The sequence below is a fragment of the Mustela putorius genome, unplaced genomic scaffold, assembly GCF_011764305.1.
Source record: "Mustela putorius furo isolate JIRA1106 unplaced genomic scaffold, ASM1176430v1.1 tig00003853_pilon_pilon_pilon, whole genome shotgun sequence".
NCBI classification, from domain to species: Eukaryota; Metazoa; Chordata; class Mammalia; order Carnivora; family Mustelidae; genus Mustela; species Mustela putorius.
Genome location: NW_025422005.1, coordinates 27,106,787 through 27,134,126, shown reverse-complemented (window position 1 = coordinate 27,134,126; position 27,340 = coordinate 27,106,787). Strand labels below are relative to the sequence as shown.

The following is a 27,340-nucleotide window of genomic DNA, read 5'->3' as shown; positions in this document are numbered from 1 at the left end:
ATCAGTCACCTATAAATCAATCAATAAAAAAAGGTACTTAAGGCAATGAAAAGAAAAGGGAAAGACTTGAGTAAAAACTTTACAAAAGAAGCCAATGAAACAGCCAGCAAACATATAAAAAGATACCCAACTTTATCAATCATCAGAAAAATAAAAGCACAACATAGTATCACTAGATACCACAAAAACAGCTAAAATGAAGAGATAATATCAAGTTTGGTAAGGATATGAAATATCTAGAATTCTCATACACTGATGGTGGAAGTGTAAACTATACATTTAAAATTCCTCCTAGGAGTGCCTGGGTGGATCAGTGGGTTAAGCCTCTGCCTTCAGCTCGGGTCATGATCTCAGGGTCCTGGGATGGAGCCCTGCATTGGGCTCTCTGCTCAGTGGGGAGCCTGCTTCTCCCTCATGATCCCTCTCTGTCAAATAAAGAAATAAAATCTCTTTAAAAAAATAAATAAATAAATAAAAATTAATTAATAAAAATAAAATTCCTCCTAGAGGACCACCTAGGTGGCTCACTCAGTTAAGCCTCTGCCTTCAGCTCAGGTCATGATCTCAGGGTCCTGGGATCAAGCCCCGCTTCAGGCTCCTTACTCAGCTGGGAGCCTGTTTATCCCTGTCTGCTATTCCCCCACCTATGCACTCATACTCTCTGATGAACAGAAAAAGTCTTCATAAATAAATAAATAAAATCAGCTGGGAGCCTGCTTATCCCTGTCTGCTATTCCCCCATCTATGCTCTCTTATTCTCTGACAAACAGGAAAAAAAATCTCTATAAATAAATAAAATTCCTGCTAGATATACACCCAATGGAAATGGGTATATATGTTCAAAGGATACATACAAGAATGTTCACTGAGGCTTTATTTGTAACAATAAAAGCTGGGAACAACACAATTATGACCACTGATGGAAGAATATAAATTGTGTTATATTCATCTAATGGAAAAACTGTAACAAACCACAAATAAACATGGATGAATCTCATAATAAGCATGTTGAGTAAAAGCCAGACACAAAAGAAGTACCTAATAAATGATTCATTTACACAAATTTCAAAGACTGTTAAAATGAATCTATGGCATTAGAAGCCAAAATAGTGATTACCATTGATGGGGAGCTGTAGTGACTGGCAGCCTGAGATTGCGGTAATGTTTTGATTGCAAAAATGGGTACTGTTTATCCTGCTGTGGCATTTTGTAAAAATTCATTCAACTGAACTCTTAGGATTTCTTTATGTATGCTACAATAAAAAGTTTACATTAAAAAAAAAAAAAGGATAATATCATCAACTTAGTGGAGAGGAAGGAGTTAAAAATACTAAGGACAGGATGAGATGTGGTACCAGATCAGAACTGAACAAATGTAACACTGTCCTTCTATACGCTCAGGGCAATCACAATGCAACTAGACCTTGCTTTGGCCTCCAAGAAGGGAAGGTGAGGGTTTTGAGAACAACTGCTACTCTTATCTGCTGGCTTAATTCCTAGGCAATTAATTGTCTTCATTGTCCAAATGGCACATAATCAAATAACAAAATGTAAGTAGAAGAAACCCAAGGTCCTAATCAAGGTTGTGACTGGAGAGAGAATATAGCATTACTGAGTCCAGGGCGGGGGACAATTCTCTTAGTAATCACTGTCTTCCCCAAGCATGCTGTACTATACTACTCCCCAAGCAAGCCAATACTGGACTCTTCCCTTAATGGAGGGAACTAGAAATGTGAATAATTACTCAAGGCAGTTCTCCTAAGAAGTATCCTTATTTTGCATCCAAGGGCTATCAATAAAGGCCCAGAGGCATGAAGTGGAGGTCAACCAACTTCCCTCCATAAGCAATTACTGAGTATCATGTCAGTGGAAGGCTTTACCTTAAGTTTATATGTGCAGAGGGAAGAAGGTTTCAGAGCAAAATAAGATCTACTCCATGCTCAAAATAGTATCAAGGAAGGCAGTAACTGATTAGCAGCCTGATAAAATTTCCAGAGGAATCCAGAAAGATTTATCCTTTAGGTAGGATGAGAGATGGCTTCCAGAAATAAATACACTTAAAATGAGACTTGAGAGAATTTTAAGGGGAACAAGGGGGATAAGAAGAAGAGTAGTTAGGGGCGCCTGGGTGGCTCAGTGGTTGAGCCGCTGCCTTCGGCTCAGGTCATGATCTCAGGTCCTGTGATCGAGTCCCGCATCAGGCTCTCTGCTCAGCAGGGAGCCTGCTCCCCTCTCTCCCTCTCTGCCTGCCTCTCCATCTATTTGTGATTTCTCTCTGTCAAATAAATAAATAAAATCTTTAAAAAAAAAAAATAAAAAAAAAAAGAAGAAGAGTAGTTAGATACTCTAGAAAAAGGCAAATGATGTAAACAAAGCCAGAGATTAGAAAGCACAGGCAAGAAATGAGCATTTAGGGCATCTGAGTGGCTCAGCTGGTTAAGCATCTGCCCTCATTCAGTTCAGGTCACGATCCTGGGGTTTGGGGACTGAGTCCCGTATTGGGCTCCCTGCTCCTTGGGAGCCTGCTTCTCCCCTCTGCCTCTCTGTCGCCATCTCTCATGAATAAATAAATAAAGTCTTAAGAAAGAAAGGAAAGAAGGAAGGAAGGAAGGAAGGAAGGAAGGAAAAAAGAAGGCATTTAGAGTATCTACTATGTGCCAGGCACTGTGCTAGACGTCACTTTTTTTTTATGATTTTATTTATTTGACACACAGAGAGAGACACAGCAAGGGAGGGAACATAAGCAGGGGGAGCCAAAGAGGGAGAAGCAGGCTCCTTGTTGAGCAGAGAGCCTGACGCAGGGCTTGATCCCAGGACACTGGGATCATAACCCAAGTGGAAGGCAGACGCCCAATGACTGAGCCACCCAGGTGCCCCATAGATGTTGCTTTTTATATAATTAATTCATGAGGCTCAAAAAGGTTAGGTACTTTGCCTAAATCAGTACACTGCCATAGCCAGAATTAAAATCTACTTCTATCTAATTCCAGAACAAGTGATCTTTCCAGTATGTGTGGCAGAGGGAATAGTACAAGATAAAGCTAAAAAGGTTAAACTAAGATCATGGCCCTGAAAATTTTTATTTTGTTAATTCTTATCAATGAAGGTTTTTTGGGGGGAGCAGAGTCACAAAAGGTCTCATCCAGTAAATGAAAAATCTTTCTTATTCAAGAAAGATTTAAGAAAAAAGTTAGAATTCAGTTGAGAAGTGTGGGTGGAGAGCAGAGAATAGATCTTAAGACAGTAAAAAAGATGATGATGGAGATGAAGCAAAGAGAAGACAGACTGCCTCCAGAGTTTGGATGAAAGTACCAAGAAGCAATTACGATGTCAAACACAGAAGACATAAAGAGCTTACTGATAAAGAGAGAAGACAAGCTACTAAAGAGATGTCCACCAAAACAAATTATAAGAGCAGAGACTACATCTGTTTCATTCACCAATGTATTTAGAACCTAGCACAGTGTTTGACACACAGTGGGTGATTAATAAATGCTTATAGAAGCGAGAAAGATCAAAGGGACAGATGGGAACAGGAGAGAGGTCAAGGGTTGGACCAAGATTTAATAATACATTATAATATATATTAATAAGAGGTAATGATATAAACAACTAACATAAATGAAAATTTCACTAGAATGTAAAGATAGAAAAGGCAGGGTATAGAAATCTGGAAAATACCAGGCATATGTGGTAATGACAAAAATAATTAAAGAGAGACAGGAGAAAGTCAAGTGAAGAAAAGTGAGAAAGGTCACAGATGGCTCTCTGCAGGGAAGTTTTGGAGAAAGTTAGAGGTAAGACAGATGAAAAAAGCAAAGGAGTAAGTGGGTGGTGAGGAAGTGGGTCTAGAGAATGTGGAGAACTCATTCAAAATGTATGATGAAGAAAAACAAGAAACAGGAAGACAAAAGCTAAAGGAGATGGCATGACTGTGGTGATGTACTCTTGGATGGGGAATCTAAACATGTTTGCGGATGAAAGGGTATTAAGTCCCAAAAGTGGCAGGATGAGATGGGAACAAAAGCATACATGGGTTTAATAAGGTAAGAGAAGGGACACCTCTTCTTCTGAAACAGGAGAGGTGCTGGGAACACAGAGTAAAGGAACTGAGCCAGAGATATATAAAGCCATCCCTATTCTTAAAAGCGGGAGAGATCTACTGGGGTGCCTGGGTGGTTCAGTGGGTTAAAGCCTCTGCCTCTGGCTCGGGTCATGGTTCCAGGGTCCTGGGATCGAGCCCTGCATCAGGCTCTTTGCTCAGCAAGAAGTCTGCTTCCTGCCCACCCCTACCCCCCGCCTGCCTCTCTATTTATCTGTCGAATAAATAAATAAAATCTTTTAAAAAATAAAATAAAAGTGGGAGAGAGAGAAAACTTCTCAGAAAGTCTAAGTCATTCCCAGGCAACAAACCACTTACTGAACCCCCACAAATTCTGCTTGAGTGTGCTACACAATGTCCTGATAGACAACACACTCCTAGGAACAGGAAGGAATCTGGACTGACCTGTATCTGTATCTGGCTCAGCTTAGCCTCACATGAAGATCAACACACAGAGGACCCCAGTAAATGTTACTGGGATGGAATGTGAGCAGATAAGCAGGACCTGGGATAACTCAAAGGCTCATACAGGCTAATATTTCTCCTTCAAAATGAATGCTGATATTAAGGAAGAACTCTGGCTAGAGCAAAGAACCCACACTGAGTCCCCCCTCGAGGGAGCTACTCTGAGAAAACTCCTATCTTCATTATCACTGTCCCCAGAGAACTGTACCATACACTGGCGTCTTCCCTGGCAGGATGACGATAATGAGCTGCAGCCCTGAGTAGGTGTTCTTGAGATGCCGGAACATGGGCTCCACGCTGTCTGCCCCCTGCGCATATTTGCAGAAGCAAGGCTGGCCCTGGATGGGCATCCCTGCATCCTTGGAAATCTTCCGTAGCTGGTCTGTGAAGTTCCTGCAGCACAAGTATGGTCATGACAGGAGGCGGTGAGTCCCACTTCAATACCGCTGAACAAATGCCACTATCTTAGGTACCTAGGACTAGGACAGCCAATGAGAAATTCTGACATAAAAGAGACGGGATTACCGCCAGTGTAAAAAAACAAATTTATAGTTGAGTAGGACAAAAAATCACACTTGCTAAGTATACAATGGTATAAGCAGAGAGCCAAGGGAGCCCAGAGAAGGGACCTGTGGGAATTCTGAGTCCCCACCTTGTCCCACTCAAGTAGCTGATTCGTGGGCACTAAGTCCATAGCAATAGGCTAATGCCCAAGAGACAGGCCTCTGATCACATTAAAATAAACTCCAACAGTGATCAAAGCACAGGAGGTACTCAGTAAAAATGAGCTCCCTCCTCCCCTACTGATTCTTTTAAGCCTAAGAGCAAATAATTAAACAAGCTTCTTTCCTTTGGCTCTGGGGCTTTACCCTAGGAAAGAAAGACAAAGTTGGAAGAAAGGGTACACATGCAGATTTAAAATATCAAGCTACATACATACGATGATAGATTGAAATGAATAGCAGAAAACTTAACTTGAAAATCCTACATTTAGAGTAAAAGCAACATACAGAGAATAAAGCCAATTACTTAGGGGACATTATATAGTATATAAATACAAATATGATAGATTCAGAAGCCTATATAGTGAGAAAATAACTATTTTTTCACATATTTAGTAAAAAAAAAAAAAGCAAACAGATAAATACAGTATGATACTGTTATGTAAAATTTAAAATCACTTGAGGGGCGCCTTGGTGACATATGTGGTTGAACTCTGACTCTTGGTTTTAGCTGGGTTATGATCTCAGGGTCATGAGATTGAGCCCCACGTTGGGCTCCACGCTCAGCTTGGAGTCTGCTTGGGTTTCTCTCACCGATTCCTTCTGCCCCTTCTCACTTCCCCACTTCCCTACCCCTGAGCTGTCTCTCTCTCTAAAATAAATAAATAAATCTTTAAAAATGTTTTAAAATCATTTATATACAGGTACATAAAACATAAATTAGATGGAAGGTCATAATATTTCATGATAGTGACTACATAAGAGGGAGGAACTGAACTAATACAGAGAATATAAAGGTATCAAACTTAGTAAGTCAAATTTATTAAGTGGGTCTCTACTTCAAAGAAAGTGGTATACCCAATCTTTTCTCTACCACCAAATCACACTTAACTATTGTGTTCTCTGCTGGAGGTCACATGTTGAAAGAAGTCTACAATAGGGAAGATCTTGAAATCTTCTCCTAAAAGGGATACTGTGCAGGTAACAGAACTTCTTTAGCCAAAAGAAAAATTCCAAGGGTTGACCATAGGACTCCCTCATCCATTCCCAATTACCAATTTCTCTACCTCCACAGCCATCTTCACTTCTCCCTCTATCTTAGCAGAAAGGATGCCTTTTCCTGTGCTCTGGATCCCATCCCCTCACTCACACTTAGGAACTTTGCTGTATTTACTTTCCAGTTCCTCAGAGTTCTTATATTCAGCCTCTGTTCACCCTGAACATTCTCCCTGGATAATGTCATCCACTACCATACCCAAAGACTCAGATTTTAATCTTTAGCCCAGAACCAAACATCCAACTGGGTACCACTGACCCAGGTGTACAAGTCATATTCTTACCCTTTGCAACCGGGGTTATCACTGGGAGAAGGGAATGTCTGATGAACAGATGCCCAACTCTGAGATTCTAGGTTTATCAGTTTCTGTACCCCAAAACACCCCAAAGGATTTTTTCAAAAGAACTTTGCAGGGAAAAAACATGAGAATGAGAGACGCATACAGAGAATAGAGCTACCAACAAGCTGACAACAGAAAAGCAGAGAGCTGGGAGCCCTTCCGACATTGCTAAGGGCCAGCTCTCTAATGCTAAGCCAAGGCTACGAATAGCCTGATCTAAATGGCGCTAAAATCCCCAAACCCCAGGAAGGGGGACAAGAGGAACTCATTTAAAAGAAACTATTGGGGCGCCTGGGTGGCTCAGTGGGTTAAGCCACTGCCTTCGGCTCCGGTCATGATCTCAGGGTCCTGGGATCGAGCCCCACATCAGGCTCTCTGCTCAGCAGGAAGCCTACTCCCACTCCCCCCCTCTCTCTCTGCCTGTCTCTCTGCCTACTTGTGATCTCTGTCTGTCAAATAAATAAATAAAATCTTAAAAAAAAAAAAAAAAAGGAAAGAAAGAAAAGAAACCTTATTAAGGATGCCTGGGTGGGTCAGTCATTAAGCATCTGCCCTCGGCTCAGTCATGATCCCAGGGTCCTGGGATTGAGCCCCACATCAGACTCCCTGTTCCATGGGAAGCCTGTTCTCCCTCTCTCACTCCCCCTGCTTGTGTTCCCTTTCTCACTGTGTCTTTGTCAAAATAAATAAATAAAATCTTTAAAAAAATAAACAAAAACATAATAAAATAAACTATTAAGTGTGATGGTGTTAGTTATATATCTATGAGGGGAGAAGGGAGAAAGACAGGTAGGGCAGCCAGAGTCCCTACATTCATCAGGAGCTACTGTAACTAATTCTGATGAAATCCCCAATGCCAGCTGAACCTGCCAGACACATACTCTATTATCCTTGTCAATACCCAAAGTGGTCAGCTCCACCAACTTTTCCTCAGTCTAGGTGTGCACTGACCCTTCGACCCTACTCTAGATCCAAATAAGAAGCGACCACATCAAAAGACTACAGGAAATAGTGAACTATACACTTTAAATGGGTTAATTCTGCAGTACTTGAAATATCTCAATAAAAAAAAAACTGACTTTACTATTCATTCATTCACTGAAGACTATTACTCCCCTAATGTATTCCTTTAAATCATTTGCGATATCATTTTCTTCATTGCTGTCATCTGTCCCTAGCCCCTCAGCCACAGGTAGCTAAGAGGCCCTTACAACTCATGTTTATCTAATTCAGGTCACTTGGACCTGAATGAACAAATTCTGTATATAGGAGAGGAGAGCCCAGAGAACCAGCTGAGCTTTTGTTTCCAATGAGGAATACAAGCTTTGAAGCCTCAGATCGGATTTGATCCCAACTCTGACAACTTCTTGATATGCAAACCTTGTACAAGGTACTCTTTGAGCCTCAGTCTCCTGAAAATGGAAATACCACCACCTACTCACTGTGAAGATGAAATGAGAAAACAAAATTAAGTAGTGTTGCTGCAACATTATATTCATCACTGTATTATTTACTACCAATGCTAGTGATTCTAACAATAAAATAATTCAGGTCTCCTTTAGGAGATTCATGTCCTAAAATCATCATCTCTGACACAAATACAACTTATAGGAGACTTCTGACCACAGATGGACAGAAAAGGAACAGGCAGAAGTTTGAGCCAGGAAGCACAGGGAAGCAGCGTCAAGAGTCAGAAAGAAGAGACCACAAATCAAATCTTGGCCCTTTGTGGGTAGGGGAAGGTAGGCAGCTCTAGGGTGCTTCCCTCCCTTCCACCCATACATCCAAAACTCCTTACTTGAGCACCTCTTCTCGACACTGCTTTTGGGGTGCGAAGCAGGCGATGGCCCAGACTTTGATCTCAATCCCGTTGTAGAACTGTTTCCCCCGCATGTCCCAGACACCCTGATTAGGTGTGGCAATGGCCCGGTTCTGGGGATAGGCAGAGGGGGCGCCCAGGTGAGCCTCAGTAGAGCCAGGTGAGTAGGGGAGCAAAAGCCCCTGGCTATATAAACCCAATTCCCCTCTCCCATATGCCCCAGAGATGTTGTCTGGCCCTGACCCTGCTCACCCGGCCGCCGTACTGCAAGATGGGCGCCGGCAGCACTCGCCCCGTCACCTCCGTCATGTCATCCTTCACTTTGATCCCAAATTCCTGGATGTAGGGATCTAGGTTGTAGCTGGCATTCTTCATCTGCAAGACAAAAGGAGGGGATCTCAGGAGAGCAGCAGCTTGGCAATACTGCTCACCCTCTGGGTCCCAAGGAGAAAGCCCTGAAGAGCAGCTGGGGCTGGCAAGTAATAGCCCTAAAAAGGGGGGGAAAGTGGAAAACGAAGTAAGTGGGAGTGGGTAACACAGGGAAGTAATACAGGAGGGAAAAAGAAATAGGAAGCCAAGTAGCTACAGGGTCAAGAAACAAGAGCAGTCCTATGGAATCCCAGGCAACAAATCCAGACTTTGTGTTCTCCTGAGGATCCTGCCAAGGCAGAAAAGCATCTATGCTACCAGGGGCCCCAATGACTGAGCAACCAAGCATACATTTCTCTGCAGCCCTACTGACCAGGCGGCTAATCTCCTCCTGTCTGTCTGGGGCCGACCTAGCTGTAGCCTTTATCATGGTCGAAGTCTGGTTGTCGGTCAACTTCTTAATGCAGCGCTGCCCAGCCACAATGTTACAGACCTGAGGAAACGAGAAGGACAGGTAGCTCTGGCTTGAGTACAGTCCACCCTGTACCCAGAGCCCCACAAGAAGGGAAGAGACCTTGGCTGTCAGCCCTGGGAAGGGGATTGCAAAATTTCTTGTGCAGAGACAAGTTAGAAAATATCCATGTACAATACAAAAGGCAATATAGCCACTTTGTCATTAACAGATTGGAATCCAGAGCCAGATCTAAGCTCAGGCCTCATGTTAACTGGGGAGAACAGTAACAATCCAATACAGTTGTTCAGAGACTAAATAAAATAAAGCACTTAAAGGACCGCATATAGTAAACTCTAGCATAAATTATTATTTACCAAAGGACCCAATATAGAGCTCTTCTGAATACTAAAAAACTCAATACACACAAACTGGATTCCAAAGGTAGTAGACAGCCCTTCAGTGATGACAAGCAGTCAGATGCTCCCCTGCAATCCACCAGTAGAACTGGAGATGGCTCTTAACTCTTGAGCCCCAGCCTACAGATGATCACTAAGCCCTTGGACTACAGAAATCAGTCTCTATTGGCTGACAGCGTCCTCTATTGGTGTGAGTTCCCACCATGCATTCCTGTTTTGGGACCCAAGAGAACACAGCAGAGATCAGAAAAAAGACTTTCTAGTAGAGTACAAGACTTCCATTCCCCAATATACTATATTCAAGATGCTGTGAACAGGAAGCCTTTTGGCAGTGCAGAGAGAGCCAGCAGGTTGGAAGGACTTGAGTTTGAAGTCCAGCTTTGCCATTTCTAGGTGATATTACCTTGGGCAGGTCTCTTAACTACTCTGAGACTCTGCTTCTTTAATTTCAGTCACAGGATAAAACACTAGCTGTCTACAAGGTTGTTGTGAGGAGTTACACAAAATGAAATGTATAATTTGTTCACGGAGGGCCAACACTATTTAAGTACTGGTTTTCCTCCTAATTTCCGAAGTTTATTGTGAACAATGGTAGGAAAACCAGGACAGGGTCACCTGCCCTTAAATTCCATATCCCAAAGAATATACAAATTGGTCAATTCAATTAATAAAAATCTAGAATTGTTAAAATTTAGGAGGTTGCCTTCTTAAAAGCACCTTAAAGTTGTTGCACTCTTAACAGATTATTTAAGCTACAGAATCAACATTAGGGAAAAAACTAAAGCAGGGATATGGAGAAACTGGAACCCTGTGTGTTGCTCATGAGAATATGAAATCGTACAGCCACTGTGGAAACAGTATGGTGAATCCTCACGAAGTTAAACACATAATTATGATATGATTCAGTAAATCTACATCTGAGTATGTACTCGAAGTGAAAGCAGGGACTAGAATATCTGTACACCTATATTCATAGCAGCATTATTCATTATAGCTAAAAAAGTGAAATCAACCTAATGTATCCATCAATGAAGGAATGGATTAAAAAATGTGGCATATATGTACCAAAAAATATTACTTAGCCCTGAAAAGGAAAAAAAATTCTGACACATGATACAATTTAATGAACCTTTAAGACATTATGCTAAGTGGAATATGCCAGTCAAAAAGGGCATATATTATATAATTTTATTTATATGAAATGTCCAGAACAGACAAATGCACAAAGACAGAAATAGATTAGTGATTACTAAGGGCTGACTGGTGAGAGAAGAAGTGTAAGTGACTACTGATGGATATGGGTTTTCTTCTGGAAATGATGAAATATTTTAGAATTAGATAATAATGATGGTTATACAATTTTAAACATACTCAAAACCACTGAACTATACATTTTAAGAGGGTAAGTTTTATGTATACAAATTATATCTTGATAAAGTTATTCTAAACAGTGATATTTTAAAAAAAAAAAAAAACCCACCTGGCTACAATTGCCGACATGATTGGACCCTGCACCTCTCTCTGAAATCATCCCCTACTACTTTTCCCCTCATATACTACACACCAACCACTATGGCCTTCTAGCTCTTAAAAAAATCCAAGCTCCCTGATGCTTTAGAGAGTTTGTACTTATCATTTACTTCCTGCCTGGAAGGATCTTCCCTCAGGTTAATGAAGGTTGTCTCTAACTCAAAATTTAGGACTCAAATGTCACCTAAAAGAGATCCTCCCTGACCATAACTAAAGTGGCTCTCCAAACCCCTCCTTCCTTACTTCTGTCCCCTTTATCTGTTTTATTATTCTGATACCACTTACAGCTATGTCAAAATATCTTATTTATTGTCTATCTCCCCCTTCTAGAATATTACACTCTATGACAGGGACCTTGTCTGTCTTGTTAATCTCTACATTCCCGGCACTTAAAAGAGCAAATAACACACAGCAGGAGCTCAATTAATATTTGAAATAAATAATAAGAAGAATAAAAATATGTCATTATATAAATTAATCACCTAGGAAACTAATGTTTACACAGAAGTAATGTTAATTTGCTAAAAATCTTAGCTTGCAGAAGATATTAACTAAAGCCTATCTACTTAGCTGGGATTGTCTTTGAAAACTCCTGCTTTCACCTCAAGAGAACATACTGTCTTCATTCCACTTTCCGTGCATCAACGCTTTTTTTTTTGTTTGTTTTAAAGATTTTATTTATTTATTTGAGAGAGAGATCACAAGTAGGCAGAGAGGCAGGCAGAGAGAAAGGGGGAAGCAGGCTTCCCGTCGAGCAGAGAGCCCAATGCAGGGCTCCATCCCAGGACCCTAAGACCATGACCTGAGCCGAGGGCAGAGGCTTAACCCACTGAGCCACCCAGGTGCCCACACCAACAGCTATTAACTAAAGTCAGAGTTCTTAGGTTTGGGGATCTTCTCTTCCCTCTGCCTAATTTCCTCTGGTTAGCTCTAAATTCCCAGAAGCTAAGGGAAGGCTTGAGCTTTGGTCCCATCTATTTGACTCTTGCTGTGGAAACAGAGTGAGATGTTATTCTAGGTTAGTGCTCCTCCAATTTTAATGTTCATATGAATCCTCTCTGGATTCTGTTAAAAGATTTTGATTCAACAGTTCTAGGTGGAACCTGAGATTCCACATTTCAAACAAGTCCCACTTGCTTCACATTTCAACAAGTCCCACATTTCAAACAAGTCCCCCAAGTAATATCTGTTGCTATTTGTCTACTGACCACACTTTGAGTAGTACTGGACTAAACAATGAAGAAGTCAGCAGTAGCTTCTCATTACACATTTTGGCTAGTGTATACCAAATCAAATATAGCCCAATGGTTCTGCATTTGTATTTTAGGATTTAAATAGCATTTCTATTCTTGAACTGCAGGCTTCAAAGATCTGTTAAAGCACTAAGATATGATAAATCTTGGGGCTAAAACCTTTTCAAAAGGAACACACTGATCACCACAGTGGTAACAGTGAGTAGGATTCACATCATAACTAACAGATATCTCTATTTTCTGGAAAATAAGGTATACTTGTATCTCTAGATCATTTAGGATCCCCAGCTCCAGATAAGAAATATCGAAAGTTAAGACAGGATAAGAGAAATAAAAATAAAAATGAATTCAGATATCTGAAATCTCTGTCCTGAATGAACTACTTAGTTATTAAACATAAATACAGCTTTCACCTTACCTGGCAGTCCTAAAAGAACATGATAGCAGGATGGGGAATAACGAAAGAAATTAGCAGGTAAGAATGAGGCCTACAATTCACAAAATGACCTCATACCTCTCAGAACGTCAATTTTCCAAGCTTCAAAATGAGAATGAGAGACTATGAATGGGAGAACACACCTCTGATCACCAGTGTGCAGGTACAATGCTTGTTCTCCAACCCAGCCATTATTTGGCAGCCTCACCTCTAAGGGCAGGTAGGTATGCTTTTGTTCCTGGCCAACTTGCAGGCAGGGCAGGTGGGGATACTTGAGCTGAAGGTTATATTTCTGCTTGAAATACTGTGCCACGGTGCACTCCACAGTCTGTCCACTCTCTAGCTGCAAGGGAAACCTGTTCGGGGGAAGGGAAGGAAGTGTCAGAGCCCAGCACTTAATCCCACCTCTTTAGACTTACAACCACGGGAAGCCCCAGACTTGGCTTCATCCCTATCCAGCCTCTTTGAGCACTGCCGTTCACAGGAAAACAGGCAAGACAGGGCTCTGAGAGGGAAGACAAAAGATCTGAAAGGCAAGTTCCACAATACTCAAGACCATATCTGACTCATATGCATTTCTAGTGCAGACCATAAAGTCCTACACACAGCAGAGACTCATAGTCGCAGTCTGAGGTCAAGGAGGTAGATAGAATCAATAACAAATTCCCCAAGGTCTAGCCCAGGAGCCCTGACTTCTTTTTCAGAACGAAGAGTAAGTTGTGAAAGATCCTTACATTTACAGAACTGAGGCAGCAGTCAGGGGAATACTCTTGTTCTATAGTAAAGGCCCAAGGAGGAAAGGTAGAGACCAAGAAGGTAAAAATGTCAAGGAGAGTATCAAGGATCTGGGAAGTTTGGAGGATGGATGGCAAACTCCCACAGCTTATCTTTGAAAAAAACGCCTCATCCTCAAGGCTGTTAGGGTTAGGGGAGAGGGACAAGAGTGAAAGAAGTTATGCTGAAATATCAGCCCTCTTCCACTAAGGTACGGCTTAGCAGCCTGTCAACTCACGTCTGATGGCTGGCAGGGCGGCGGGTAACATTACACACACGGTATTTCCTCTTCATCTGTCCACAGTGGGTTACTTCCACCTTTAGCCCTGGAATACACACACTGCTTGTCAGAGTTGGAAAAGGCTGCTCATGCACCCAGGCTTGGCCTCTCCCCTGAATATATTCCAAGGGGATTTCCTTTTAGGACTAAAGACAAAGTGGTGCTGTTTCCCTTCCCCACCTGGTTGGGTCCTCACCTTTGATCTCCTTGGTGAAACGCACACGCTGAGAGTCTGTGAGGGGCTTGGGTTGCTCGTCTATGTTCCTGATGTCTAGCACCTCACACATGAACTCAATCACCGGCTGTGCCTTGTAGAAGGCAGTGGCTGAGACTGTGGGGACAGGGTGGATATAGGATATAGCTCAGCTCAGGTTTGGTCTTTCAGAATAAATGGAGGCACTGCTCTTTACACCCTCTTCCTTATAGGGTATTGGGATGGGGGAGGGGTCCCAGGGCTATAGGGATTAGACTAGGAGTATGGTTGCAGAGCTGGGAGGGATGAGGCTGGGAGTGTGGTCACTGGACTCAGGGTGCCCCTGGCTCCATAGCTCTCCCCACTCACCGTCAATGTTGAGCATCATCTTCCACATGGCAGGGCGCACAGACTGGTGAAAGCCGAACCAGACCTCGCGCCCACCCCCCAGCGGGTGGTAGTAGCCCTCAGGCGGTGAGAAGAAGGAGCGGCCCACGGGGGTGTACCTGGCAGGGACAGGCAGAGAACTGGTCCCTCGGGCACAGGCCCCCACCCTGTGAGGCATCCTGGGCACGGAGGAGCCCTGGCCTGGAAGGCAGGACACCAGGGCTTTAATTCCAGCTCTGATCCTTGACTAGTTGTATGACTGACCTTGCACAAGTCTATCTTTTCTCTGTCCCGCAGGGACAGATGGGGTGGAGGTCCAAAGATATCTATAAGGGCCAGGGCCAAGGCTTTAAACCACCTAAATATATATGCATACTGTTTGGCATATGGTAGGGCTTCAATGTATGTTTTATTTGAAATGCATATTGTGGGACCTTAATAAGTGCTTATTTTCCCCACCTCCCCACATAGCAATTATGCCACCACTAGTTGCCCAGTTACAAACTAAACCCAGTACCTCATGGATGCCAGGTGCCTCATGGCCACATCCAGGGCTTGCACAGACTCCAAGGGAACAGGGATCTGCCCACTGACAAGGGCCTCGTGCAGCATGCGCCAGCTAACAATAGCTAGCCACTTGATGGAGACCTTAAAGATTCGATCCTTCCCTTCCCCAGGGATTGTCACCTCAAAGTCAACCTTCAGAAGAAAGGAGGTGAAGGATTGCCAGGATTGCTTTCCACACAGTCCAACATTCCTTGCCCTGCCCCAGCTTCCCCCACCACATAGATTTCCCAAGCACTTGCTCCTTAAACTGACAGGGCCAACAATGAAGATTTCAGAAGAAATCCAGACATTTAGTCTCTAGCCACCTTAGCTTAGTACTTCTATCCCTCTCAACTTAGCAGGAAGTCTTTAGGTCTATTTTAAGTCTAACCTCAGTGTTTGGGACAAGGACAGATATACACTGGCTAAATAAACATCAGCATCTACCCATCCCTCACCCTAAAACACACTTTCTCATCATAAAAGATGCTAGGTATTTCTGAACTGCCAGACTCCAAATAGACTTACATGAGTTGTGTACCACCCCAGACCCCTGGCACATCTAGCCTGACTCCCAGCTTACCCGCTCATTGCCAATGGGCAGTGCTGTGACAGTGTAAATGTTCTTCTTTCCATCATACACGGGCTTGCGATCACCAAAGATCTGAGGCTTGAAATGCTGGACCATGTATTCCACCACCTCCCTGTGGGGGATAGAAGCAGCCTATGGAAGCTGAGAGACTACTACTTCAAGCTCTTGGAGGCAATTCGATGTTCAGGTAATGTCCACCCCCTCCTAGCAGCTACTCTAATCTCTACTCTGTGGTAGTGCTTCTCAAATGTTAACTTTCATATGAATCACCTGGAGATTTTATTAAAATGCAGATTCTAATTCAGGTCTAGAGCAAAGTCTGAAATTCTACAGTCTTAATAAGCTATCAAGTGATGCTTCTGGTTCTCAGATCACCAAGGCTCTAAAGAATCTGAAAGAGTAGTACATGTGCCTTCTGGAGGCAGAGTGGGGAGGCAGAGAAGAAAAGGACTCATTCCCAAGGTCTATCTAGAATCAGGAACAGAATCCAGGCTGCTCCAATCCCCAAACTGAGACATAAAAAAGGTAGATGAGGAAAAGGTGTGAATTGATATAGGAATAAACCGTGGAAGAACCCTATCTCTTCCATCTCTCTGAAGCTCTAAGTCCCACCTCATTATCATCTCTTTCTTGATTTTACTTCCTGTCCTCTGCTCCTAGGATTCCAGAATGTCCATTTATCCTTCAGAATACCATTCCACCCAACAATCCGACCTCTTTACTTTCTAAACCAAAGCTCTTGAATACTATTGGTTTAAAAAAACCCTCAAACTGTATTTGTAAATAACAATAAATACATGGTTTCAATCCTAATTAGGCTTCAGTGCTACCAAGCAATCTTTTCCATGTCCCTGATCAGTACCATCCCTCACAGACTGTGTCAAACTTTCTCCTCTACCCTTTAACTCCAGAACCCGTTTCTACCTCCAATCAAAAATCAACTCTAGGGAAGCCCCGGTGGTTCAGTGGGTTAAGCCTCTGCCTTCGGCTCATGTCATGATCTCAGGGTCATGGGACTGAGTCCCACATGGGGCTCTCTGCTTATCAGGGAGCCTGCTTCCTCCTCTCTCTCTGCCTGCCTCTCTGCCTACTTGAGATCTCTGTCTGTCAAATGAATAAATTTCAAAAATCTTAAAAAAAAAAAAAATCAACTCTAATGACTCTAAAAAGAGCACAAGATAGGCAAGGCCACCTTCAAGTTCCCAGACATATGAATAAACGTATTTATGTAGGCAGACCTCTTTTCTTTTCTTCTCACACTTGAAATGTCCCCTCCATATGTAATTTTTAAATATATGAAAATATGTTCAACTTCACTCAATAGAGAAACTCAATTTAAAATTAAACCAAGGGGCGCCTGTGTGGCTCAGTGGGTTAAAGTCTCTGCCTTCGGCTCAGGTCATGATCCCAGGGTCCTGGAATCGAGCCCCATCGGGATCTCTGCTTAGCAGGGAGCCTGCTTCCCTCTCTCTCTCTGCCTGCCTCTCTGCCTACTTGTGATCTCTGTCTGTCAAATAAATAAAATCTTTAAAAAAATAAAAAATTAAAAAAGAAATAAAATTAAATTAAACCAAGCAAGATTGGGGCACCTGGCTCGCTCAGTTGGTAGAGCTGCAACTCTTGATCTCAGGACTGTAAGTTCAAGCCCCAAGCTGGGCAAAGAACTTACTTTAAAAAATAAGTAAAATTGATCCAAGATATAATTTTCTACATATCAGAATTCCAAAGGTCAAAAAATCCAATACACTGGACTGGTACAGAAGGAAGAGGCACTAATACTCTGATAATGGGAGTATAAATTGGTACAATTTACCTTAAAAAAACAAAACAAAACAAACAAACAAAAACAACTGGTAGTATCTCCAAATTTTTCAATGTATTATGCCAGCAATTCCACGCCTAGGAATTTATCCTATAGATACACTCATATTTCAGTGCAAAAATGTATCTACATTTGATAATATTCAACAGTTTCACTTTTGTAGCAAAAGTTTAGGTTAAAGCTAAGTGTTCCTCCATAGATTTATTAAATGAGTTATAATACATCCATTCAATGGAATATCTATGGAGCTATGTAAAAGACTAAGGCAGGTATACATGATCTGATATATATTGTTCAGTGGAAAAAAAGCAAGGTACAAACAAGGCTTACTGGATTCTATATTTTGTGTGTATGGGTTTTTTTGTTTGTTTTGTTTTGTTTTTTAAAGATTTTATTTATTTATTTGACAGAGAGAGAGATCATAAGTAGGCAGAGAGGCAGGCAGAGGGTGGTGGGCGGGGGAAGCGGGCTCCCTTCTGAGCAGAGAGCCTGATGTGGGGCTCGATCCCAGGACCTAGAGATCATGACCTGAGCCAAAGGCAGAGGCTTAACCCACTGAGCCACCCAGGTGCCCTGTGTGTGTGTGTTTTTAAGATTTTATTTATTTATTTGACAGAGATCACAAGTAGGCAGAGAGGCAGGCAGAGAGAGAGGGGGAAGCAGGCTCCCCACTGAGCAGGGCGCCCAATGTGGGGTTCCATCCCAGGACCCTGGGAACATGACCTGAGCCAAAGGCAGATACTTAACCAACGGAGCCACCCCAGTACTCCTATTTTGTGCATTTTAAAAAACATTTTATATACACATATGCTTACATATGCAAACAAAAATATGTGGGAGCATACTCAAGAATGGTAACAATGAATGCCTTTAGGGAAAAGGACTAGGGGACTAAGGACCAGGGTAACAGGAGACATTTTTCACTGCTGCTCTTTTTGTAATATTTTATTTATTTTTACATTGTGCATATGTAGTTTTCAAGTAATAATGAAATAAATTAATTCTGAAAAGAAATATTGCTTCGGGGCACCCAGATGGCTTAGTTGGAAGAGCATCAGACTCTTATTCTCAGGGTTCTAAGTCTGAGCTCCATGCTGGGTAGAGAGATTACTTAAAAATAAAATCTTAAAAAAAAAAAAAAAGAAAGGGAAGAAAGAAAGAAGTATTGCTTTTTCCAAGGCTAATTCCTCCAACTATGTTTCTGTTCTATAATGTCTTTCTGCCTTAGCAATAAGTAGGAACTCATTCCTCTCCCTTCTGCCCAGTACCTTTAATTAGCTTCTTCTCCTGTTTATCTAGGTCTTCTTCTTAAAAACTTTCAGTTCATTCATTCATTTTAACAAGTACTGCAATGCACAATGCACTGTACTTGACTCCTATAAATCCTCTCTAACCAACATAGTCTCTCTCTCTCCCCATGCTTCACTGTCAAGCTATTTAATAAAGGCTATTTGCTCTCACTGTCCTTACCACATTACCTTCTACTTATTCGTCAACTCACTATAGTTAGATTACTAACTAACCCAATTACTCTGCTGAAATTCCTTTGCAAAAGGCACCAATATCTCTTAATAGCCAAATTCAATGATATTTTTCAGTGTTTACCTTACCTGGAATCTCCTCCTCAAAAACTTCTTTGAATCTGGTGATACCACCCTCTACCAGTTTTCTGGACAGTCTCTGAAGATTCTGAGACTCAGGACAGTAAAGACCCCTGGATTTGGCAGCTTATGTGCGTCACTTACCGGTTGACTCTGCGAGGACACTTATCCGGCTTGATATCCACCTCGTAGTGGTAGACGTCAATCTTAGGGATGTCCACCTCAAAGTAATTGGCCAGGAGCTTGATTGGTTTCCCCACAGTACCAATGCCAGGTCGGCGAGGTGCCTGGAACACCTGCTGCAGGGGGGGCAGGTAGGCGCCTGCAGCTACAAGATAAAGAGGCTGGTGAGGGTAGAGTCTAGCAATCTTCATATCATTCTGATCAGAGAAGGCACAAGGCCTCCCGGAACCAAACAGGAGAGTATAAGGGAAGCCTCCTTCCTGCCTACCCAACTCAACTGAGGGGTTCCACAGACTCAGACAACCCACGTTCATTTTTTTCAAACCTCTCTCCAGATAGGAAAATTATCCTTCTTGTCTCTCTTTGATTCATCAAGTGAATACTTAATATGTTTCTATTACATGTTAAGCAGAGGAGCTAAATCTGGCTCCCAATAATAAAACTTTCTTTCTTGTACTAGATTAAGACACCTGCCTCCACCAGGTATCTAACAGACCAAGAATTCTCTTCTCTGCCAGCCAGATGCTCACTTCACTTATCACCATCCTGAACATGAAATAGCAACATCATAATGCTCCTCTGCAATGTAAGCAGGAGGAAGATCCAAAGAAGGTCAGGCTAGGGGGATGTGAGGGAGACAATGTTTTAGAACGGATTAAGGCAACTGAATGGCTGAGGGTGGAGAGACATTAAAGTTGAAAAGGCTAAAAAAAATACAGTTTGGAGACAAAAGAAAGGAGAGAGGCTGAAACAGGAAGCTGACAAAGAGGCCACAACTGGAAATCACAGCAGAAAGAGGCTTGATCTAGGAAAGAGGAAAGGCTGGAGTTAAGGCCTGGGAAACATAAAGGTTAGAGTTGGGAGCCTGAGCAAGAAGCAACGCTGCAACTAGGGAGACAAAGAAGAAAAAGTTCACAAGAAGAAAAAGCTAAGGAATGAAGACAGGCAGAACACAGGAAACTGGACTAAGAATAGGCTAGTGTACAGGACTTGGGAAGGAGAGGCAGCCATTAACATGCTGGAGAAGAATGAGATACTGGCTCTGAGGAGGAGAATAAGGTGCTTTGCACAGGCACAGCTCCTGCCACACAGAGAGCCCAGACAGTAACAGAAGGGATCAGTTTCAAGATAGAGCAGGCCCCTGGGAAAGGGCTAGGGCAGGGCCAGCTTCCACTACTTTCTCCTCTTTTGCCACCAGCTAGATTGCTGCCCCTAGTTTTAGTTTCTAGCTTGAGGGGAAAGAGAAGAAAAAGGGACACTGCCTAAGAGAAGCCTCTGTCCATAGCTACTATCATCATTGCCACTAGAGGACCAGCCCAGGTGGGAGAGACGAATAAACCAGCCCAGAACCTCCCATCATCATCATAGCTCTGCTTTCACAGTCTGCCAGGCAGGGGGGATGGGGCATATCCTCAGCTGGGGGGTCAGGAAGAGGTCAGAACCATTCTCGGGAGGGGCAAGCTTCCCAGAGCTAAGCTGCTATGTCTCCTTCTAACTACCTGTCAAGCCCAGCCCCACTCTGCAGACAGGGAAATGCAGACAGAAAGGGAGGCTCAGCCTGGGAGTACAGGGCCATCAAGGACCAAGCTACATAGGGAAGTGAAAGCCTAACTACTAGCACCTGGGTGCCTACCCCAGAAAGAGCTGGACAAAAATTACACATAAGCAATAGATATATGCAAACACATAGTAAGACACATTCCTGTCATACACACCCAAACACACGCTTAGACCTAGACAGTTTACCTTTATATATATACCCCTCACCGCCCTAGATGGTGAGTTCTTCAAGAGCAGGGACTGTATCTTGCCTCCTAGCATATAGGAGGTGTCCAACATACAGATATTAAATGAATAAACAAATATCCACAGATATATCATGAAGAACACATATGCATACACAACATTCAAACACCTGCAAACTGCTAAAAAACAATTATACACCCTGCAAAAAATAAACATCCTGGTGGATATAAGAGATACCCTTCCCTTCCCAAATTTTTACATTCCATTCACCTCCATAGCCTTCCAGGCTGAATAATCATTTGGATTCTTGGGAAAAAAGGCATCCCCTAGAGCTGGGGGCTGGGTGGAAATGATGGGGGATGGGACACTCAAAGGCTTCTCTTCCCCAGACATAGGACTACACATCAAATTCAGCCTTAGGCACCCTCCACTCCAAGGAGGCTTTGAGAAAACAGAAGAACCCCCTTTTCCCCTTCATCCTCAAACTAGGGAAGGCAAAAGGGAGAACCTCTCTCCCATCCCATCCCCCAGCAAGCCTTAGAGCTGTACAGAGTCCCCCCCCCTTAGCCTACCCTGCCCCCAGTTTTTAGTCTGAGAAAGGGAGACACTTCCCTTCAAACCCAGACAGGGACAGACGGCCACTTTGTGATGCAGATGAGGGCCCCCGCACGGAGGACAAAGCTTGGGCCTTGGGGGAAAAGGGGCGGGGCCCTTCCTTGCAGACAAAAGCAAGGAGGGAGGGGCCATGAAAAGGACACTCCCCCTCCCCCATCCCTAACCAGCCCTGAGAAGGAAAAGTAACCAAGCTGAAAGGCCTGGCTCAGGGATTCCTTCCCTGCAGTTTTGAGGCCCACATACCTCCTTGAGAGCCAGACTGCCTATTCGAAACACAAACTCAAGGCTGCGTTAGCTGTCCAGTAAGCAAAGACTAAGAAGCCAACCTCTCCTAAAAAAAATTTATCCACACATGAGTATATACAACTACTAAATATCCATACATGTGCTTCACCATTTATGTTCACAATGGAATGTGATTCACTTCATTTACTAAATGTGTACTTTGTGTCAGGGCCTAGAAACTCACTGTTTCCACAGATAAATTAGGTATTACCTCTACCCTCCTGAAGCTCCCAATCTAGTATATGTGCTTGGAACACACCTGAGCACAGAAAGCACACATCAGGACATAGCCCAGTAAAGTGAGCACCAGTACCTTTAATTTTGTGTACTGTGTCCTCCAACTTTCAAAAAAATAGTCTTAGCCTGGGAAGGAGGCAGTTATGGGGTCCCTCCATTCACAGCTTCCAGACTGAACTTCAACTATGCCTTCTGATGAGGTAAAGCTGGTCCCACTAGGCTACAGCTGACTCCAGATACCAGGCTCTAGTCCCTTCCCAAGAAGATTATATCTTGCAATAAGAAAAAAAAGTAAATGTCTTCATCACTCCAGAGCCTACTAGGAATTCATCAAAATGAAGTCATTAGCAGTGTAGTATGGGTGCCAGCTCCCAGCAATCCATCTGGACCTCTGTGACCTACTCCTACTCTATCTAGTACACAAGTTGCTCAAATAGTCTCCAGCCTAGAAAACCAGGAGAATTACTAGAATGGAGAAAGAATCCTAAGGGAAGGAGAAACAGTTTTCTGAAGTCAGGTGCTCCCCGCATTCTTCATGAAGACCTACACAGCCTTTACGAGGTCATTTTTGTTTGGGGGAAATTAGTCACTAAGTACATACAGATCACTAAATGGATGAGCTGAGTAAATTGGTAGGAGCTATCTCTTTGGGGGAATGGGGGGGGAGACGTTGGGGAGGATGGGGGGAGTGTAAGATCAGGCATAAAAAGATAATGATTTTTCCACCAACAATGAAATTCATGTCCCAAAAGAAATGAAATTCTTGTCCTGAATAGAAATCCTATTTCCACCCCTAGAGCAAATGGAAGGAGGTAGTGGGACAAAACCTAAAGGATTCCCAGGTTCAGAATGCTCCTTCCAATCAAAGGGTAAGAGATCTAGGACACAGGAGGTGCCACTATTCCACAGCCCATCCTGGAGACTCTGGTCTTCAGGTAGCCCTACACCAGTCTCTCTGTTCTCATCTCCTTTCACCCTGATTTCCTGTGAATAAGAAGTTAAGGCTATTACCTGGAACTCACCAGGGTGAAAGCTATAAACTCCCCCTCCCCCAAACAACTTATCTGTGACAAAAGGCTAACTTGGCAACCTTGGGTCTAATAACAAGGCCCTGACAGTTTCTGGGGAACAAAGAGAAGAGAAAGAAAAGATATCCAGGGGGGGATAGAAGCCACAAAAAATATTAAAGAATAGAAAGAGAGTAGGCCGTCACGTGAGGAGACATTTCAATGGAAAAATCATCGTCTTTGGATTAAAAGGTCCCATCTCTACAAAGTATTGGACCAGAAACGAGGAAGCCAGGCAGACAACCCCTTCCAGGTAAACCTGGTCCTGGCCTTGCTCCTTCAGTAACCAACACCCTTTCTAAGTTCTCTCTTCAGGGGGAGGACACTGCCTTGGTTCCAGTCTTTCCTCATCCAAGGAGCATACGGCGGCACTTTGGCAGTTTCTCTCAACCCGTTCTTGGCAAATTCTGACTGAGGGTTTCCAGGATCAAGTGTAAGAGCCCCAAAGATGGGGAAGGGGACCATTTCTATTTGCACTCTGCCAACTTAACGTTTGAGAGAACGCGCCCCATCAGCGGGCTCCTTTTTCCAAGACAAATCGGGCGGGATGGGGGAGGGGGGGGGATTCGGGCAGCCACGCCCCCACCACTTCGGGCTGCCCCTTCCAGCTGCCACCTCCGCGCATGCTCCGGCGCCTCCGCTCCAGCTCCCCAGACTCACGGGGGGGAATCCCGGGACTGGATCCCCACCCACCGCCCCCTGACCCTAGCCCCAGCGTCAGGCCCGGCTGGGGCGGAGCTCACAGCCCAGCTCTGGCGCCTTCTCCCAAGAGACACTAGCCCAGCCCAGCCCCCGCCCCCCGGCATGCAGCAGCACTGGGCCCATCTGTGTCGACCCCCTCCTCTCCTGGACACCTGGAGCCCGCCCCCTGCCACCTGCCGGGCCTCCCCGTAGGCCTCCCGGGATCTCCGGGAGTCCTTACGTACGTTCAGGCCCTTCTCCCAGATTACTTCCCACCTCCAGGAGTGCATACAGCCTCCTTTGATAAACAGCCCCCGTCTTAGGGCTTCCTTCACAAGGTTTCCCCCGGAACTGCATACAGCCCCCCTTCAAACTGGGCCCCCCATCCCATAAGAGCCCCTCTCCTCACTCAGGAAGCCTTTCCTCACTCGGAAATCCTGTTCTTCACGCGGGAGTCCCCCGGTCCTTGGAGCACGCACCGTCCCCCACTCCCGGGGGCCCTTACCTGCTCCCGAGGGTCCCGCTTCCATCCCATATACCCGTGCGGAGGTCAGGCGGCCCGGAGACTGTGGAGTCGAGTGAGGGGCCTAGGTACCCCGCACTCTAGCTGCACGGGCTTCCGGGCCGGGCTCGGCACCCCCCCCCAAGCCCGGCCGCTCGCGCCGCTGCCCCCGCAGCCTCCGTTGCTGCCGCCGCCGCGGAGCCTGCAGCAGCTCCCCCTGCGAGCGCCCGGCCAGCTGCCAGTGCGCAGGCGCGACCGCCAGGCCCAGGGGGCGGACGGGAACGAGTCAAGTGGGGCGCTCCGACGGCAACAAAGGCCAATGGAGAGGGGCGGGAGCATCGGGGACCTGAGGCAGCGGCCCCTGGCGGTCACCCGTCGCCATGCAGCCCGGCGGGAGGGCTCCGGTAAAGGCGCCGCGGAACGGCGCAGCAGCGTAAGTGGGGTGGGGCGGTGGGGGGAGGGGGTCTGCCCCCACCGCCCCCCCCCACCCCCGGCAGCAGCCTCCGGCCGTGTGTCTTTTCCCCAAACAGGTCCCTCCAAACCTACACACAGCCTTCCCCCTTTGCACAGCCAAAAGCATATTTCAAGAACCCCACCTCATTCCCAGTCTCCCCCACACACACTCAGAGCGCCCCATCACCCAGGGGCCCTGCCTCCCACCTCTCCTCCCAATCACCCTCATCCTTCAAGCTTCGGCTGCAAAGCGCCTGCCTCCGCGAAGCCTTTCTCCGTCCCTAGTCACTGAACTCACTGACGCCACCCTCTTCTTCCAGGCCGAGTGCTGGGCGCTGAGACCACACACGAAAGAGACCCTGCCTACCCTGTAAGATGTCACAGCCTCAACTTAAGTGCGACTACAGAGTTCTATCTGGGGGATCTGGGAAGCACCTGCCTACACTTTTTCATCCAGAACTCACTCCTGAACGCGGTCAATCTGCTTCTGTCCTCATCACATCACTTAAAATACTTTTTGTCTCAAAATTCAAAGGATAATTTTTTATTCTTATTTCTCTGCAGCATTTGGCACTGACCTCTCCTTCCTTTTTGAGGCTTACTTGGCTTCAGAATTTTCTAAACTCTCCTATTGCCTAATCTTTTTCAGTCTTCTTCAAGGGTTATGCGTTGCTTTTTTGCCCCAGTAAAGAACAGTGTTCACTGTGGTTTTAAATCCAGCTCTCGTATTGCACCTTCTACTTTTTCCTCGAAGGTCTCATCCATTCTTATGGCTCAACCATCCCTCCAAATCTCTATCTCCAGCCACATCTTAAACTCATATTTCCAAGTGTATGCTGGACAGCTCCACCTGGATCTCCAGTACTTCAAATATGGAGTCCAAAATCAAACTCCTTATCTTTCCCCCACAAATGTGCTTGTTCTATGCCTCCTTCCTCTGTAAATAGATACAGTTTCCAGAAATGATAGATTCTCTCCCTTGCTTCTTGACCCCATTCAGCACTTCACCAAGTCCTGACATGTTTACCCCCTGACTTGCTCCGACATGACACCCCCCCCCCACCACCATTCTGCAGGCTCCTTGTTTTAGTGCAGATCCTTGGTGCTGGTGCGCACCTTGCCAAAAGTAACACAGCCACTTCCCTGCTAGTCTCACAGTTTCTGGGAACATTTCTCTCATACAGTTTGCTGCAGATGAGAGGTGGTAAGAGACCCAGCTTTCCCATATATTCCCATATATTCATGTGTGTTCAACCACATGTATTTTTTGATGTGTACTTTAAACTAGATGCTGTGCAGAGGACTAGGAACTTCAGAGAAAGATCATACCCAGTCCCTACCCATAAGGATATTAATTTCTGACACTTACCATAGTGTACTTTGTTCTCAAATAGCAAGCATCATAATCACCCGGAGAGCTTGTTAATACTTTTTTTAAAAAATATTTTATTTATTTATTTGACAGACAGAGATCACAAGCAGGCAGAGAGGCAGGCAGAGAGAGAGGAGGAAGTAGGCTCCCCACTGAGTAGAGAGCCCCATGCGGGGCTCAATTCCAGGGATCATGACTTGAGCTGAAGGCAGAGGCTTTAACCCACTGAGCCACCCAGGTGCCCCTGGAGAGCTTGTTAAAAGATTGCTGAGCCCCGCCTCCAGAGCTTGTGATTCAATAGGTCTTGGGTAGAACCCAAGAATGTTCATTTCTTTTTTTTTTTTTTCCTTCACAGTGCATTTCTAGTAAGTTGCTAGATGAGGCTGATGCTGCTGATCTAGAACTAATGCTCTACAGCATAAAGTTAAGAACAAAGACTCAAGGGGGCCCTAGATGACTCAGTCATTAAGCTTCTGCCTTTCGGGGATCAAGCCCTGCATTGGGGATCCAGCCCTGCATCAGGCTCTCTGCTCAGCAGGAAGCCTGCTTTTCCCTCTCTCACTCCCCCTGCTTGTGTTCCCTCTCTCACTGTGTCTCTCTCTGTCAAATAAATAAATAAAATCTTAAAAAAAAAAAAGGCAAGAAAGAGAGAGAAGAGAAAAGAAAAGAAAAAAGAAAAGAAAAGACTCCAGAGCGAGCCTGTTTTGGCTTTAATCCTGGTGTTGCCATTTACTAGCTGTGTAACATGGGGCAAATTATTTTAAGATTTTATTTATTTGACAGAGAAAGAAATCACAAGTAGGCAGAGAGAGGGGGAAGCAGGCTCCCCACTAAGGAGAGAGTGCGGCTCTATCCCAGATCCCAAGATCATGACCTGAGCCAAAGGGGGTGCTTAATCCACTGAGCCACCCAGGGGCCCCATGGCAAATTACTTACTTTCTCTGTATCTCAATTTCCTCCTCCCCCATTTTAAGAGATAGAAATAGCCTACCTCAATGGTCTGCTGTTAATATACACAAAGACCTTAGAACAGTACCTAGA

The 27,340-nt window shown here is 44.5% G+C and overlaps 1 protein-coding gene across 3 annotated transcripts in view; it reads right to left on the bottom strand.

The window, feature by feature from the left end:
* Positions 1-24,782, bottom strand: part of AGO1 (argonaute RISC component 1) — a 38,192-nt gene extending 13,410 nt beyond the window's left edge. The window contains exons 1-12 of one of the 3 annotated variants that reach the window (XM_013046035.2): positions 24,478-24,782; positions 19,303-19,486; positions 15,727-15,847; positions 15,115-15,296; positions 14,580-14,716; positions 14,214-14,348; positions 13,976-14,063; positions 13,172-13,319; positions 9,248-9,367; positions 8,749-8,880; positions 8,485-8,618; positions 4,776-4,960 (exon numbers count right to left, since the gene is read on the bottom strand). In XM_013046035.2, coding sequence (XP_012901489.1) covers positions 4,776-4,960; positions 8,485-8,618; positions 8,749-8,880; positions 9,248-9,367; positions 13,172-13,319; positions 13,976-14,063; positions 14,214-14,348; positions 14,580-14,716; positions 15,115-15,296; positions 15,727-15,847; positions 19,303-19,486; positions 24,478-24,502 — 1,591 coding nt within the window. In that variant the 5' untranslated portion in view covers positions 24,503-24,782. Of the gene's footprint in view, positions 1-4,775; positions 4,961-8,484; positions 8,619-8,748; positions 8,881-9,247; positions 9,368-13,171; positions 13,320-13,975; positions 14,064-14,213; positions 14,349-14,579; positions 14,799-15,114; positions 15,297-15,726; positions 15,848-19,302; positions 19,487-24,477 lie in introns of those variants that run through there. The other 2 variants (XM_004740802.3, XM_013046041.2) reach the window with 2 other exon arrangements.
* Positions 24,783-27,340: the final 2,558 nt, after the last annotated feature.